Source organism: Fukomys damarensis, unplaced genomic scaffold, assembly GCF_012274545.1.
Source record: "Fukomys damarensis isolate Sample0158 unplaced genomic scaffold, DMR_v1.0_HiC HiC_scaffold_38, whole genome shotgun sequence".
NCBI classification, from domain to species: Eukaryota; Metazoa; Chordata; class Mammalia; order Rodentia; family Bathyergidae; genus Fukomys; species Fukomys damarensis.
The window spans coordinates 37516737-37535041 of NW_022900950.1; the positions used below are offsets into that span (position 1 = coordinate 37516737).

Sequence of the window (18305 nt, forward strand, 5' to 3'; positions counted from 1 at the left end):
TATATATATAAGGTATAAATACTATTTACTTATTAAGAAATTTTAAAAATGAAAAATGATAAGGTTATTTGTATATATGAAGATCTTTAGAAAAGTATGTGTAAAAATTGACGTTTTTCCTTTTTCTAGTGTATTGATATTGCATTAATACTAATTTAAAATAAATAGATCCTCCAGAGTTTCATAGGGTTTGTGGGTTGGCCCACAAAATGTTTGATACATAAAAAGTAGCTTGGTTCTAACTAGAGCAGTTATTTCAGTTGGACTAGAGGAAAAATATCTTGTTCTTTTTCAGGTTCAGTGTGGTGACTTTCCTCACCTGTTAGTATATGGACCATCAGGTGCTGGGAAAAAAACAAGGATTATGTGTATTCTACGTGAACTTTATGGTATTGGAGTTGAAAAATTGAGAATTGAACATCAAACCATCACAGTAAGCATTTTACTTTAAGCCCTTATATATGGCAGAGATTTTCAATCTTGATTATGTATGTACTCTTACTTCCTCTAATTGGTGATTTAAGTAATAATTTGACAGATAATCCTAGTGTACAATATTGAGAGCTACAGATATGTATATCTAACTATTGTAACCAGACCTGTCATTTATGTTAGGAAATTTGAGCAGTAGCAACTTTTGGGTGCTATGTATGCATGTGAGTTGAATGTTTCGGCTCGAGCTAAAAGTCAAATTTCTGACTTTGTTTTGAGAGCAATAGTTGAGATTTTAAAAAGAAGAAAAAATGCTTTTGAAAAATTTGTAAACACAGAATCAAGAGACTCCTAACGATAGAACAAATGACTGGAAAAGAAAGCTTGAGATTCTGGGACATTTAGAGGCTTCCTGTGATCTTGCCCTGGCCAAGCTTCTGGTCTTATACCTGCTCTTTTCCTTATGGATGATGTTTCAGATCTAGCCAGTCTGTCTGCTCTCTAAAATTGCCTTACTCTATGAGAATTAATGTTTCTTCTGTATTAATTTGTAGTTTGTACTTTTCATAGTAGTTAACTTTATTTTGCCCCTGGATTATGTTTATTTATGCATCTTCTTTTTTTTTGTTGGAACCGGGGATTGAACTCGGGTCCTTGTGCTTGCAAGGTTGGTGGCTAAATCCTGGCCCTATGAATCTTCTATTTTGACAAAATTTTGTTATAAAGTTATGCAGGTAATGTATTATATTTGTTTTCACATCTTTCATAGTCCCTGATAGAATGTCTTTTAGACATGATGTATTGGGGGAAAAATGAATTCTGAGTATAGATGGTACTACTATTAATAGAATTTTTGCGAGGGAAAGTGGGTTTTAGGCTAATTTTGATAAGATTATGTGTAGACATGTTGAGTTTACAAGTTAGCTGTAAATCTAGTAGAGATTCTAGTAGAGTAGGGCCAAATTTAAGAAGAAAAATGCAGAATTTATAGGAAGAAAACTAATACCTTACAGAAAGACAAAATACGAAGAAGATCAGATGTCAAGATAGAGTAGACAAGAGGATTGCTTTTTAAGAGTGTCTGGTTTCCCCAAATTGCAGTGTAAGTTTCAATGAAATTTCAATTAAAAACTAAATTTGTTTTTAATTATATGAAATGACCCTAAAGTCTCTAAGGAAGAATATATTTTTGGTACTATTTTAAGTAATTAAGAAAAAGATTAGTGAATTGGGGCTTGTGTTACAAGGTATGAAATCATATGTTAACACTAAAGCAATATGTTGGTATGGGAATAGATGATTTGACCAGTGAAGCAATAAAGAGACTGAAATTATGACGGGGGCATCTATTTCAAATGAGTGAAAAAGGATAAACCAGTAAAATATACCAGCATAACCAGTCATTTCTTGGAAGGACTTGAATCTGTATGACATATAATGTATAAGAATAGATTATAGGTGAATTAATGATTTAAGTTTTAAAATGAGATATTAAATATCTTAGAATAAAATTTCTTAGATGATATGAACTGCTTGTGATTCCTTTTAATAGACAACAGAAATGAGAAAAAATTAAAGAGATACTTGGACATGTGTGAATTTTAAAAGCTTGTATGACAGAGGATAACAAAATCAGTAGAAAAGGGAATGTCAGAATATTTTGAGAGGAATGTGTTAGGTAGTGATTTCTACAAATTGACAGCAGCAAAACAACCTGATAGAATGAAATAGCAAATATTCCTGGGAGAGGAATGTAACTGGCCAGTAAACATCTGTAAAGATGTTTGACTCCTAGGATAGTCAAGCAGTGTGATTCTATTATGTGGTCAAATGGGCAAAGTTGAGTTAGAATGAAACCTACTATAGATGGGATAGGTTGAGGAAGACTATTTGTTACTAATAGAAAGTGAATTGTTGAAACATTTTTGACAACAAATTGGTTTATACATATACATACACAGGCAAAAGGAGAAAAAATACTTGAGTATGACTAGTTTGGAACATCCACAATACAAATTGATACATACTTGTAATGTTATACTAGTTGTCTGAGAGGGATTGCTAACATAGATTGTTAAATAGGGAAAGAAACGAATGGGTATGTATATAATTTTCTCTTGTTATTTTTAATTTTTTTACAAGAAACATCCTACAATAAATATGCTTTATTTTTGTGTTAACATAAAGGACTGAAAGGATATATGCACATTATTTATAATGATTTGTGATAATTGAGGATGATTTGGGGAATTTTGGAGATAAAAGGAAAAAAATAAGAAGAATGGGATGCATGACAGGTGTCAGTTTGTGTATTATAAACATATTAAGAAAAAAAATGCGGTGCCAGGCATGGTAGTGCATACCTGTAATCTTAGCTGCGTAGGAGATGGAAGTGGTAGGATCACAAGTTTGAGGCCAGCCTGCGTGACTTACTATAGGTAAAGCCCTGTCTCAAAATAAAAAATTAGTAATCTATATTCTGGGAGGTTGATGCAAGCCAATCTGGGCACTTTAGGGACTTAATGAGACTCTCAAAAAAAAAAAAGAAGGGAGCTGGAGTTGTAGCTCAGCACAAAGATCCTGGGTTCAATTCCCAGTACCATAAATACGTAAGTGGGGTTGGGTATGTAGTTCAGTGCAAGGCCCTTTGTTCAATCTTCAGTAGTGGAAAAAGACAATAATGGGGTTAATGGAGTTGCATTAATGTTGAATATCTCAATTTTTTTTTTAGCATGCTTCAGTTTATATAACAAAGTAAGAACAAATGAAGATATAAAGAAGAAAATAGCCAATAAATAAATGTTGAATTATTATTACTGTTTTTGGTCCACAGACACCATCTAAAAAAAAAATTGAAATCAGCACTATTGCAAGCAATTACCACCTTGAAGTTAATCCCAGGTAAATAGCTAAACTATTTTTTAGAAAAAATGAATAGAAGTAAGCATTTAGACCTACTTGTTAAGCTTAGAATCCTTTTTTGAAATAAACTCATATCTAGGAAAGCACACACAAAGAAGTAGATTAACGTTAAGATACCCTAATAAAACTGTAGAGCCTAGTGCCTTCCTACTTTGTCTTTTCTGTCATATAATTTCAACAATCTATTTTTCTTGCTCTACAGAGCTCATTGTTTTCCACAAAGTACATTTTATTGATAGTAAATGTTGTTAAAGTATATGAACTCATTCAGTACTGATAAGGGAAGCATTGTCTAAAAAGTTCGTAGTGTCTGGAGTCAATATTTCAGGAAAATTGTGTTGCAGGTCTTTCTTTGCCACCTCACTGTTTTGGTTTCTTGGTCAAAGTTATAATAGTCTGTCATTCATGTCTGTATGTTTATCATGAAATAATAAGATTAAGATCTTGTGGGATAATAAGATTAAGACCTTGTGGGAGACCCTGCAAACTCATGTAGCAGCTGTAAAGTTGAGTAAAGCTTTAGCATTCTGTGGGGCCTGATGTGTTCTTGAAGGAGAATGGAGGACCTTTTTAGGCAAGGGCAACCTTGTGCCCACTGGCACAGAGGCAAAAGTGAATGTTCATTTCAAAATGAGGGAGGGGACTGAAGGAAGCAGGCAGAATAGTTTTGTTTTTGTTTTTGTTTTTTTTGTTTTCCAGTACAGGGGTTTGGATCCCATAGCTTTCACACTGAACTACATTCTCCAGCTCTCTTTTTTTGAGGTTAGGATCTGTCTTAAGTTGCTATTTCCCAGGCTGGGCTTGAATTTGAAATCCTCTTGCTTCAGCCTGCCAGAGTGCTGGGATTACAGATGTGTGTACACCATCTCTGGCAGAGGGATAAGAGTTTAAATTAATATGTATGTGACATTCAGTTGTAGGCAGTTGAGTAAGAAGCTCTGTATGGCTTATGTTACTAAAACAACCTAACAGATACATATTATAATCAGAAAAGAGAAAAAAGACTGGTGAGAATGCATCTGATCATAAAAATGAGTTAATTCCATAGATAAATGAAAAATATTTGGAATTCTGTTTCCCTCCCTTCCTCCCTCCTTCCATACTTTCCTTCCTTTCTTTTGAGATAGGGTCTTGCTGTATAATCCAGGCTGGCCTTTAAAACACTGTATAGTCCAGCATAGCCTCTAATTCTCAGCGATCTTCCTGCCTCAGCCTCCTGAATGTGCACCATCACACATAAGGCTTATTTGGGATTCTTAGCTAGAAATATCATAAAAAATGCTTTTTTTTTTTTTTTTTCCCGCATTGAGTTTATTGGTACATTTTAGGTATACAGTACAGTTACATTCATTATTGGGAACTTGTGCCTTTACATGACAGGTCTTCTCATTTTTTCACTTGTCCCTGCCCTCCCATCACCTCCTCCTACTCTCCCCATTTTACAAACATTTTATTTCCATTTTTTCATTTTCTCTTTTTTTTTCTTATTACCTTTCCCCTACCCTTCCCATTTATCTACACCTTTAGCCCTTTTCTTTCCATTTCACATTGTCAGTTATCTCATTAGGATCTTATGTACTATTATAGTTTATACACCAGAGAAACTATTTGGTATTTACACATGTGTGACTTATTTATTTCACTTAGGAGTATATCCTCAATATGTATCCATTTTCCTATGAATGAATCTAATTTCTCATTCATTATGGCTGAGTAGTATTCCAGTTTATATAGAAAAACCATGTCTTTTTTATCCAGTTTCCAACTGATGGACAAATGGGCTGTTTCCAAGTTTTAGCTATTACAAACTGTGCCCCTATAAACATGGGTGTGCATATATCACTCTGGTATGATTCTTTTAATTCTTTTGGAAAGATATCCAGCAGAGGGATGGCAGGGTCCAGTGGAACCTCTAGTCCCAGCTCTTTGAGGTATCTCCATACTGATTTCCATAGTGGTTGCACCAGTCTGCATTCCCACCAACAATGGAGATGGGTTCCTTTCTCCCCACAACCCCGCCAACATTTGTTATTGTGTGATTTCTTGATGTCAGCCATTCTTTGTGGGGTGAGGTGAAATCTCAGTGTTGTTTTCATCTGCATCTCTCAAATGATCAGTGATGTGGAACATACTTTCATATATTTACTTGCTGCTTTTACTTCTTTGTCTGAGAAATGTCTGTTCATTTCAGATGCCCATTTTTGAATCGGGTCATTATATTGGGGGGGCTAATTGTTTTGAGTTCTTTATATATTCTAGATAATAGTCCTTTGTCTAAGGAGCAGCTGGTAAACATTTTTTCCCACATTGTAAGTTGTCTTTTAGTTCTGTTGATGGTTTGTTTTGAAGTGCAAAACCTTTTTAATAAGATGAGATCCCAGTTGTTGATTCTTTGTGCTAGTTCCCATGCTACTGAGGATTTGTTCATAAATTCTTTTCCTATGCCAATGTCTTCAAGAGTTCTGCCTAATTTATCCTCCAGCAAGTTTAGTGTTTCTGTTTTAATATTTAGATCTTTAATCCACTTGGATTTTAATTTAGTGCATGGTGAGAGATAAGGGTCTAGTTGTAATCTTTGGCAAGTTGCAGTTTTTCCAACACCGTTTATTAAAGAGGCTATCTTTTCTCCAGTGGGTATGTTCAGCTCCTTTGTAAAAAATGAGGTAGCTGAGTACATCTTGAGTTGTTTTTGTGTCTTCCAATCTGTTCCACTGATCCTCAGGTCTGTTTCTTTGCCAGTACCATGCTGTTTTATTCATAGTAGCTGTATAGTATAGTTTCAAATTGGGAATTGTTATACCCTGTGCCATGTGTCTGTTGCCTAGGATGGCTTTTGCTATTCTGGGTCTATTATGGTTCCAAATGAATTTTTGGGTTCTTTTTTTCTAGTTCTGTGAAATATAGTGTTGGAATTTCTATTGGCATTGCAATGAATCTGTGTAGCAGTTTTGGTAATACGGCCATTTTCGCTATGTTGATTTTTCCTACCTAGGAGCAGGGCATATCTTTCGATTTTCTTATATCCTCTTCAATCTCTTTTTTCAGAGTGCTGTAGTTTTCAGTGTAGAGGTCTTTTGCTTCTTTTGTTAGATTGATTCCTAGATACTTCATTTTTTTGGATGCTATTGTGAAGATAATTGTTTCCCTAATTTCTCTTTCAGTGAGTCTGTTATTTGTGTACAAGAAGGCTATTGATTTTTGGGTGTTGACCTTGTATCCAGCTACTCTGCTAAAAGTGTCAATTAAGTCTAGAAGTCTTTTGGTGGAGTTTTTTGGGTCTTCAATATAGAGTATCATATCATCAGCAAATAATGACAATTTAACTTCTTCCTTTCCTATTTTTATTACTCTAATTTATTTGTCTTGTTTAATTGCTATGGCTAATGTTTCCAGAACTATATCGAAGAGGAGTGGTGATAATGGGCATCTTGTCTTGTTCCTGTTTTAATGTGAAGGTTTTCAGTTTTTGGCCATTTAATATGATGTTGGCTGTTGATTTTTCATTGCCTTAAAAAGGCATTTTAGGTATATTGATCTAATTAGCTTGGGATAAACAATGGCTATTTGGGAAAATAAAGCTAATATCTTTATTACTTTGCCCCCCCCACTTGGTTCTGTTGTGTTTGTTTGTTTGTTTGTTTGTTTTTGGTGAATGCCTTTGAGGGAAGATATAGCTGGTTAGAGATCAAGTTGATTGTTAAAAAAGTCATTCACCCCAACTTGATTGGGTGAATTCTGTTGTTTTCAGGTGCTTTTTGAAGTGTCAGGCATTAACATGGGTGTAAATGACAGGTTTGTGACTATACTAAGCCAGCAGTTTATATCTTAAACTCAGTTTACTTATTCTGTCCCCTCAGTGAGTCCCCGAATTGGCTTCCTGCTAGTGTGGGTTACAGACTTCTCTAGGCTTATTTGCCCTTAGACCTTTGTACTAACTGGGGTAGAGATGAATAGAAGTTACATTCCTGTTTTGAGTTATTTTTATATTTTGATAATTACAGATAGTTGAGAAATTATTTGTAATTAGGTATTTCTGCAGTGGGTACAGGAGTGTCAAAAACATTTGCTAAATAGTTATGTAATTATTATGTATTTTATGTAACCATAAACTTAATGTAAGAACATAAAGTGTTTTCTGTGACAGTCTTAGAATATTATTAGTATTTTTAATGATAAAAACATTTCACTTTTAAAGATTTATGTTTGTTACTGATTTTGACCAATATTTTAACCAATTAGACATTCCGCATTTTTCTTACAATAACAAGAGAGCAAAATTGCTTTGTGAATATTTACATATATGTATTTTTACTCTTGTTTTACATAGTGATGCTGGAAATAGTGACCGAGTAGTAATTCAGGAGATGCTGAAAACAGTGGCACAGTCACAGCAACTTGAAACAAACTCTCAAAGAGATTTTAAAGGTATGTGATGAAACACTGTCAGTGAGGTTGCTGAGCACTACTGCAACCCTACTGTTTTTCGTTTTTTGGAGTTGTTAAAATGAGCAAGGTGGTATGATCTTTGTACTTTTGGGGAAGTCCAATAGAATTGAATTTTATGGGAAAGAGTACTATTTATGGCACTTATTTGATGTTTTAAACCAAGATAAGTATTAAAAACTTTATAATAAGATATTATAAAATTTTAAAATAATTGCTCTTATGACCAAGTTTCATATTCATTATCAGCTGTTTCAATGAAAAGAACATTAAAATGAGATGACTACTAAAGACAATTTGATTTCAGCCTCTCAGTATATATTTTTCTATGTGTATACATTTGCATGCACTTCTTACAGAGATTGTGCCATTAAAATTATGACAACAATAATGCTTTTGATATATTTTGTCAAATTCATTTGAAAGAGGATGCAGGCTTATATTACCAGTAGCAGTGTTTGGGAGTGCTCATTTCTCTTAAACATTTATCAGCACTGCAGGTAATTATTTTTAATATTTGTAAGTTTGAGAGATAAAAATACTCTTGTTTTTCTTCAGTTGCATGTGGTAATTTTTCTTAATAGCTTATTTTTATTTGTGAATTACCTGTTCTTATTTCTTGTCTTTCCGCCTTAGTCTCAATATTTTAAAATAAATTTATATTTGTGAATTTGTTTTTTACTGCACAAGTAGTTTTTTTATTAATGCTTTCTAACATTTATATGGCAACCATTGATGTTTGAATCTTCATGTTTTGTCTTATGGTACTGGGGATCGAACTAGGCCCCTTGCATTTGTGAGGCAGGCTATTCCACCTATGAGCCAAATCCCTGGCCCGTTCATGTTATATCTCTCTGTAATATTAAATTTTCTAATTGTCTGAAATAATCTTTTCATAATTTATTTTGGATTTTTCAGACATATATACATTTCAGATGTGAATACAGTTTTTTTCCTTTCCAGTTCTTATGGCTCTAAAGGTACATTCTGTTGTCCAGTTATGTTGGCCAGAACTGCTAATATATTGTTTGATAGTAACAGAGACAGCAGACATCCATGTCACAGATCTCGAAGGAAGCCTTAGGATTTCTCCGTTTAGTTAGTGAATTTTGGCATGAGGTAAATATATTTGATCATGCTAACAAAGTATTTATTCAGTATTCCTAATATGAATCTATGCTTAATTTTGTTTAATGCTTCTTCCATATCCATGAATATGGTTCTGTGGTTTTTTTTCTTGTATTGGTATCATTGGTTATATTACTGGATTTTCTAATATTAAAACTGTTTTGCATTTCTCACGTGGTCTTGATGTATTTAAAAAGAAAGTCTGGTTCTCTCCCTACCAGTTATTAAGTCACTATTTTGAGCATCACTACACAAAACAAAAATAGTGATATATACTTGTAAATATTAAGAAAATATTGTGTCCTTATTCTTAATCTGTTATTACAAGAAATATGTTAAAGATATGCTATTGTAAGAAATATAATTAAAAATTTAAAAACTTTAATCAAAATTAATAACTTCTAATTTAACTATATACCTTTAAAAGTGAAATGTCATTAAAAATGCTTAAAATATTCCAAGACTCAAACTAAACACTAAACATGTTCTTATATTAAGTTTACTGTTACATTAAAAAAGTAATATTTAAGTAACATTTTAGAAAATATTTAAGTATTCTGACCCCGAGAGATGTTTTGCTCTTTTCCTTTTTCTTATACTTTAAAGTCATTTGCCATCTTTTTCTGTTAATCTTTTTTTTTTTTTAAGTGAATGAGCTCTCCAGTACTCTTAGGATGGAGGAGGAGGCCAGAAACTTTTTATTTCTAGGTTCAAAGCTCAGAATTGACCTTTATTTTATTTTCACAAAACAAGTAAAGTCTATCTTCTGTCTTCCCCTCTGCATTCTTCCTTTTGTTTTTTTTTTTTGCTGTGCTTAATTTGTTTTATTTATGGGGTTTTAGAGCATTGATTTAGTAGGGAGCTTTGTTAGTTTCAAAATCTTACCACTTTGTCAGACTTCACTGCCTTAGGATTTCCTTGCTCTATCCATGATGTGGTGTATACAGAATCTCCTTCCTAATTAATAAAGGCTGCAGTGAATTCTGCAACAAAGTACTTCTTTAATGTCATTTTGCCATGTTTCTTACTCTTCTTTAATTATAAATTTTTTAAGAATTAAAAAATAAGTTATTTTTACCATATCAGTAACTTTAATTTCCCCTGCCAAAAAAGAATAGTATAGGCTTTTACTTTGAATAGTGAGAAGAAAGCAAGGACAACAAGTTATTAAAGTTTGTTTTGTTTCTCTTTGATTCAGTGGTATTATTGACAGAAGTTGACAAACTCACTAAAGATGCTCAACATGCCTTGCGCAGAACCATGGAAAAGTATATGTCCACCTGCAGATTGATCTTGTGCTGCAATTCTACATCTAAAGTGATATCCCCTATTCGCAGTAGGTGCCTGGCAGTTCGTGTGCCTGCTCCTAGCATTGAAGATGTAAGTTAAATAAAACTTTTTGGAAAAAATTATCCCAAATCCTCTGATTTGTGTATGGCCCTGCCATGTTTGTTTTTGCAAAAAGAGTGAAGCATATCAGTAATTCAAGAAAAGTTATGGATAGACCTGGGTAAAAACCATTTTTAGTTGCACAAACCAATGTATATTTTAGTAAATATATTTTAGTATATTTAATATATCTTAGTATATTTATAGTCTGTTTTTCTTATTTTACATCATCTTTTACTTTAAACAAAACTCCACGAAACTAGATGTGGGCTGATTATTTAGTATTTTATGCCTCAGGCTGAATTATTTGGTTGTAGGAAGAAACTCAAATACTGTATAGAGGAAGAATATTTGGAAAGGAGATGATGGGAACTTAGTCCCTAGGTAAGGAATCAAAGTCTGAAACAACAGTGATACATATTACTTTTCATTATCTTTAATGTCAGTCAGTAAAGAAATAGTGATTCTTACAACAGGCAACTTTCCTGATATTAATAATAGGTTTTAGGAGCTTTTGTGCAAAATAGTAATGCACTAGATATAAAGTGGTAAAGTATCTTTATAAGTTGTACTTATAAAAATTTAAGGAACAGTTATAAAGGTCTGTTGATATGTCAACAAATTATCTCAATAGACTTTGACAGATTGCTCATTTTTTGTAAATTTGTAGATTTGCCATGTGTTATCTACTGTGTGCAAAAAGGAAGGTCTGAATCTTCCTTCTCAGCTGGCTCAGAGAATTGCAGAAAATTCCTGCAGAAATCTCAGAAAAGCTCTACTTATGTGTGAAGCCTGCAGAGTACAACAGTGAGTGGAAAGGGGCAGTTATTGAAGGTAATGTTCTTGTACGTAAGCACATTTGTGCTGAACTCTGTGTTCTCTCTGTCCTTTTAGGTATCCTTTTACTGCAGATCAAGAAATCCCTGAGACAGATTGGGAGGTTTACCTGAGGGAGACAGCAAATGCTATTGTCAGTCAGCAGACGCCACAGAGGTAACTAGTCTAAGATAGTGTTAAAGGTTCAGTCATTAGGATAGTATGGATAATGGCTGCTGTATATTAATATCATGGTATTTAGAAGTATAATTAAAGCTTGAGTCCAAATACTGAACTTTAAAAGAAAAGGTAGAATTTAATTCCTGAAATTTAGTAGTTCAGAACAGTTGGTATATGGAGTCATGACTTTTAAAGCTATTAATATGTAAAAATGGAGTTTTTACATAAAAAGAATGTGGAAGTTTTTCATATTTTCAAAATCGTAGGTGATTTAAACTTATACGTAACAATGTCTCTAGGTTTCTCATATTAAAAGGAACAGTATACAGGTTTGTAATTGATGCTTAATGTGGTAGAAAGACACCAGATTTCTACCTCATCCATTTTAGCTAAGTGTCTTTGAACGAATAACTTCATTTTGGAATTTCAGCTTTTTCATATGTATAATGAAGATACTATTTTTATTATCCTGCCAAGTACACTTGTGTATTTGTTAGGAAGAGCAAACACATTGTATGATAATGATTTGAGAACTAGAGAACTCTGCTTATGCCCAGTGGTAGGTTCTATTAGTAATTCTGTGTATATACCATTGGTTCTTAGGAAGTATTTTTCTACATTTGCTACATTGTTTCCATTTACTTCTCTGAGTCTTGTTATTCAGGAGTGGAACAAACTGAAAATACACTTGTTACTTAGTTTATGATAGCTTTAATTAAGAAAGATAGTTTATATTTCTCCAAATAAGAAATAAAGTTGTAAGGTCCACTAATTTTAGAAAGAGTATAGATGGTTTCTCAGGGTCCTTAAAACAGCCTTATATACTTATTGCCAGTCAGAACTGAGAGACCATCTTTGGACCTTTGTGAGCATTTATGGGTGCAGTATAGACTGAATGCAGCCACTAGAATTTAAGTTTCCTTGGTTTAAATGAAAATAATGGTGAGAGGACTATGCTGCTTTTACATCTGATAAATTATAGTTTTTTTTTTCATGCTGAAAAAATTTTTTTATTAAAGATTGCAAGCATACATGACAACAAGAAATGATACTAAATAAAAATTTCAAATATACATGTATATGACAGTAAAAAAAGGCTATGAAATAAACAAAAATTTATGTAACAGACTGATAATCGAAATGCATTATTAGTTTGATATGATCTTCAAACATTATGTTCTTTCTCATTTATGAGTTTTAAAGAGATTATAATATGTCTTTCTTTGACTACCATATAAATTGTGGAAGTAGATAGTGATACATAGTGGGTACATAGTACTTTTTAGAGTGTACTTCAAATTCTTATATTTCAGGGCTGGGGATCTAGCTCAGCGGTTTGGTGGGCTGCCTTGCAAACGCTGGGGATTTAGCTCTGGCATCACACCTGCCTCAAAAGTGCAAGGTCCTGAGTTCGATCTCTGGTACGAAAAAAAAAAGTGCCAAACTTTATATATAAGTAGCCACATAGGAAAAGAAACATGTTTTCAGGAAAAAAATATGTATTTCATTTCATTAATGTAGCAATGAAGGAATTTCAGTGTTTATGAGATAAAACTAAAAGCACATCTTAGGAGCTTTTAGTACTTTTGTTAAATACTTTCACAGTGGAGGTAACTTTCTGTTTGATTTTAAAGAAGAAATATTGGCAGTAGGCTTTCCTACTGTTAAAGAATTTTGATAAAGATATGTAAATATTTGACAATAATCAGATATATTTTAAAATTTTTATTTGATTATTGCTTTGGCTAATTTTTCTAGTTGCTACTACCATTTCCTCCAATTTTACTACTAAGTGTTGGCAGCTCATAAATGAACTTGTATAAGAAGGGATGCTCCTGATTCCTCTTTAATAATTGTGGCAATTGACTCCATTGTGTTAAATATGAAGAAATTTGATTTAATTTCAGAAATTTTCGTGGCTGGCCAGAAATACCGGCAGACTGGTATCATTTAATCACGGCCATATTACTATTATGTTTTGACTCCTTAATTTTGCTGCAGTATTTGTTCTTTTAATTTTCATTTGATTTAAGAATGGTCATAATTTTCTAATTTGAATACAAGCTAATTTATGAATGATTGCACAGTCATCTCTTTTAACTCCTAAAAGTCTTACAAGAAAAACATTTTTATTCTAGAAAACATTTAGGAAGATTATCTTGTTTAGGGACGGTCATTTATTAAGAGGTAGCAACAGTTCTAGAATAACCAAGTTTCTTTGATAGAAGAGTGTATAGTCTAGGGGGCTGAGGATTTAGCTCAGTGGTTCTGGTGCCTGTCTTGCAAGCGCAAGGTCCTGAGTTCAATCCCTGGTACCAGAAATAAAAAAAAGAGTGTATAGTCTTAATCACTTGCAGCCTATCAAGAAATAATGGAGCCAGTGTAATAAGTTTAATATGTGTTAATCTTCTGAAGCTAAGTTATATTAGAAATGAACTCAGACTAACAAGAGACAGATATTACCATGTATAAGGTACATACATACAGTATAGTTGTATCACACAATTGTATATGTAAATCTGAATTGCCGTTTTGGAAATAAGCTATATTATATATTAGAATAATTTTATATCATATCATTTGTTTTGACTATTTATGCTTTATTATTATCAGGTTTTATTTCTCTTCCTGAAAATGCTATGAGAAGGGCCTGGAGTTAAAGGGTTAAGGGCTCAGGGGTTAAATGTTTATTCTTACTTTTGTGTCTCTCCTCTACTTTTTTTTTTTTCCCTTTTGCAGTCTAAACACTAGCATTGTTTTATACTCACATTATCTCTTGTCAGTTGTGTCATTAACTATTGACTGTTTAATTTTTTCATGACCATTTTCTAGATATTTTAAGCTGTTTTTAGCTGAAGAAAAAAATACATAGTACTTGATACATCATTATAGAGTTAAATTCTGTGGTGTGAATAAGCTTGACTTGCATCATTCATCATTCATGAAGTCTTAATTCCTATTTGTTGTTTTCATGGTTGATATAGTGAATAACCCTACTTATAAATGTCTGTTTTATAAGAGTTCTGAAATTTCTTTTAAAAAATGAGCTGAAATTAGAAGCATCTACATGTGTATCCTGAATATGATAAACTATAGAAGAAAATATGTCAGTATTTGTTTAGTTGTTCCTTATTTTCATCACAAAATAGCAATTATTTTGTTTTATATAGACTTCTTGAAGTTCGTGGAAGGCTGTATGAACTTCTAACTCACTGTATTCCTCCTGAGATAATAATGAAGGTAACGCATTTTCAGAACTCGAATTGTTAATAACCATGAAATTTGGATTGTGAGTGTGTGATCACAGGGGTTTCACAGTACTAAGATACATTATCACTTCTTTACATCTCATTAATTCCATAGGTAATTACTCAGCCTTTGTTGCAGGTAGCATTAGGGGACTGTGAAAGGAGGGGAGGATCTGCCTTCAGAAAACTTATGTTCTAGTAGAGGGAAATGGGAAACAAGTAGGTTTTGGAATGATATAAATATTATAAAGAAATAAACTGAAATGATAGTGGAGGGGGTGGTTGTAGATGGCTGTAAATGACTTCTTTGCTGAAGGTAGGTTTAAGCTCAGACAGGATTAAGAAGAGAGAACCAAGTGAATAGCTGGGGAATAAGCATTTCAGACAGCAAAATTCAGTGTACATGGGAATGAGAGAGAAAAAGGTACAGGCATTCAAACTGTATGTGCTTGGTCTCAGCTACCTAGCTAGCTAAATTTATTGATTGCTAAATACTAGGGGTTGCAGGAGTTTTTGTTTTAATTAAAGTTACATAATAATGCTCACGTGAAAAAATTTAAGTGATACCAATTATGCAAAGAAAAAAGTAAAGGTCCATTTTTCTATTTATAAAAGTTACCACTTTGAACAGATTTGATCTTTTCACAGATAATGAAATACATATGTATATGTATGTAGTTTCACAAAATTTCTGTGTTTTTGCACCATGTTTTTATTCAGGAGTATAGGATGGTTGCTCTGTGACTACAGATTTACCTTGTTCTTGCCAGTATTTTATCATAACTGAAAAAACTATCTTAAGTTTTTGATAGTCTGTCATGCCTGTCATATTTTTTTTAGTATATGTGCTGCAGAGTACTCAAATTTTTTAATGTGGTCTCTATTGGAACTTTAGATTATCTATAGATTATTATTATAAATATTGTTATAGTGAAATATTTATATCTTTCTCCTTGCACCCTTCTGCAAAGTAATACAGATATGTCCCTCTATTTATAGCAAAGTTGTGTCCTGATAAACCTACTAAAGTTGAAGATGTTTTAAGTAAAAATCCCAGCTACTTGGGAGATTGGGGAAGAGGACCGCTTGACTGCTAGAGTTGGAGTTCAGCCTGGATAACAGACCTTGTCTTGAAAAACAAAATCCTTTATTACCTGACTTACTTTAGCATCATAGATTAACAACATAGTAGTGTCTAGAACAGTGATCCTGAACCTTTCAATGAAAACAAACAGCTGGCTGTGTCACACATGCCATAGGTTCACCATCACTTATCTAGAATATTGATTATTTACCCTAGTGATTGTTTAGCTGACAGAACTAGTTTGCCCTGGCATCTTAAAAGAGTACCATGTATCACTAGCCTTGGAAAAGATCAAAATTCAAAGTCTGATTTCTTCTGAATGCATATTGGTTTCATACCATCATAAAGGCTGAAAATTGTTAAGTCTGAGTATTGTAAATCAGGGACCATCTATGTTTGCAATTTGAAATACGGTAGGTCGTCACTGCATTTTTACATTTCAGAAGTAAGACATTGTTTGGTTTTGGATGAGGACTACTGGTTAATGTAAAAGATATACTGTATGTATAAAAACATATTTGAGTTACATTTTTGGGGGAATGAGAACTAAAGCATGTTTGGCTGTTTTTTTCTTTTTTCTTTTTGGTACTGGGGATTAAATGACTTTTTTAAACAATTACTTTATAAGTTACTGATTATTTTTCTGTAGGGCCTGCTCTCAGAACTTTTACATAATTGTGATGGACAACTGAAAGGGGAAGTAGCCCAGATGGCAGCTTTTTATGAACATCGTCTACAACTGGGTAGCAAAGCTATTTATCACTTGGAAGCATTTGTGGCCAAATTTATGGCACTTTACAAGAAGTTCATGGAGGATGGATTGGAAAGCATGATGTTCTGATATCAATCAGTGATTCTTCCAAATTTTTTGCAGAATCAGCATCTACATACAATTTCTGTTGGGAGAGATGGGTAAAATAAAATACTTAGTTATATCTTATTTGTATTTTTTAAAATATTTCTTTGGTGAATTACTAATCATTATTTTCTGTGTTAAATAATCGCTCCTATACTGTTTAAATATGTTGACGCAACTAGAAATTCTGTAGAGTCCAGGAAAATGACTTTTATTTATTTTAAACATTTGTTTATCAAATATGCATTGTTTGATCCTCCCATTCTCTTCTGTCCAATCTGTCACCTGTTGAGGGAGCTTTGCAGTTGAAGATTATTTTTCTATCCCTCTAGAATTACATTTTTTTCAGAGAATTTAAGAATTCTAAAATGTCCTAGCATGAGTATATTTCAGTGATTTGCACAAGTGTTAGTTACTAAGAAATAAGCATTATTTTAAATGCTTGGACTCCTGAAGAATATTCATGTAATTTGACCACTTCTCAGTGTCCAGTGTCCCTTTAATTTTATAGTTTAGAAATTGATTAGGTAGGTAAATGTGTGAACTTAGTTTAGATCTCATATTCTTAACTATCCAGAATTTCTTACTTTAATTTCTGATACCTTGGACCAGACCTGTAACTTTAGGCTAGGAGAGTTCTATACAGGTTTTCTTTTTTGAACCAGGTCTATAGATTTCATCCAGTAAAGTTACAGATTTTCCTTATTCCTTATACTTTGTCACATCTATGACTGTTACCACAAGCAGCTCTGCATGTATAAAGGTGCAATTTTTGCTGACCAAAGGCTGTGGTTTAGATTTGGTTTTAGTGTGTACCCCAAGGGTTCCTATATTGAAATTTAATCCCCACTGTGAAATATTAAGAGGAGAGAAACAATCCACAGTGATATTTAGAGGTGGAGCTTTAGGGAGGCAATTAGGATTAGATAAGATCATCAAGAGTGCAGCCCCATATGTGAGTTCCTGGTGACCATAAGGAGAGCGAACAAAAAATTCATACAACACGTTACCTTACTATGTGATACCTGGTGCTGCCTCAAGATTCTACCAGCTAGAAGGTCGAGAGATACTACCCCTTGGCCTTGTGCCTTCAGAACCAAGAGTCAAAATAAAGTTAACCAGGCCTCAGGTATTTTGTTATAATAGTGAAAAACAATGGATTAACACAAGTGACAAGTACATAATTCCATGACCAGGCATAGCAGACTATAGTGCTGTTATTTTTACCCAAAGCTGAACTGTTTTAAAGAGTAAACATTTTTCACCATGTTGTGTGATCAATTTTTAGTGCCCTAAGTAGCTGTTTTTAACAGTTTTGTTCATACTTGAACTTTTCTATGCAGGAAAATAACCCCATATCTTCCTGTTCTATTAGAAATAGACTTTCACTAATTTTTTTTTCATAACATTTTTTGATTCACATTTCAGTTGGGTATTATTTTCCTTTAACCTGAAAAAAATATCTTTGGCGATTCTTGTAAAAATGTTTGGGAGTGTTTTTGGTCTAATATATTTTCATTTTTTCTTTTTTAAAAAGCATATTTATCTGGGATTTAGTTCACCTGCCTTGCAAGCACAAGGATCTGAGTTTGATCCCTAGTACCAAAAAAAGCATTTTTAATGAATTTATGTTTGACAAGTGTTTTGGTTTTGCTTTTTTGTTTTGTTTTCTTTTTTCTATATACTTTTGTCTTCTGAATTGCATTATTTCTGAAAAGATCTTTTATTTTTTTCCACTATTCTTTAAAAAATTTTATGTCATATAACTACTTTTAAGATTTTTTTTCCATTTCTCTAATTAGTTTTG

General features: G+C 32.9%; 1 protein-coding gene across 1 annotated transcript in view; it reads left to right on the forward strand.

The window, feature by feature from the left end:
• The window catches only part of Rfc3 (replication factor C subunit 3), a 28146-nt gene extending 10281 nt beyond the window's left edge, over positions 1 to 17865 (forward strand). Inside the window, exons 3-10 of the mRNA XM_010623915.3 lie at positions 296 to 433; positions 3266 to 3333; positions 7682 to 7779; positions 10124 to 10305; positions 10985 to 11121; positions 11209 to 11307; positions 14481 to 14550; positions 16292 to 17865. Of these exons, the coding sequence (XP_010622217.1) occupies positions 296 to 433; positions 3266 to 3333; positions 7682 to 7779; positions 10124 to 10305; positions 10985 to 11121; positions 11209 to 11307; positions 14481 to 14550; positions 16292 to 16483 (984 nt within the window). The 3' untranslated portion in view covers positions 16484 to 17865. The remainder of the gene's footprint in view (positions 1 to 295; positions 434 to 3265; positions 3334 to 7681; positions 7780 to 10123; positions 10306 to 10984; positions 11122 to 11208; positions 11308 to 14480; positions 14551 to 16291) is intronic.
• The last annotated feature ends 440 nt before the right edge of the window (positions 17866 to 18305 follow it).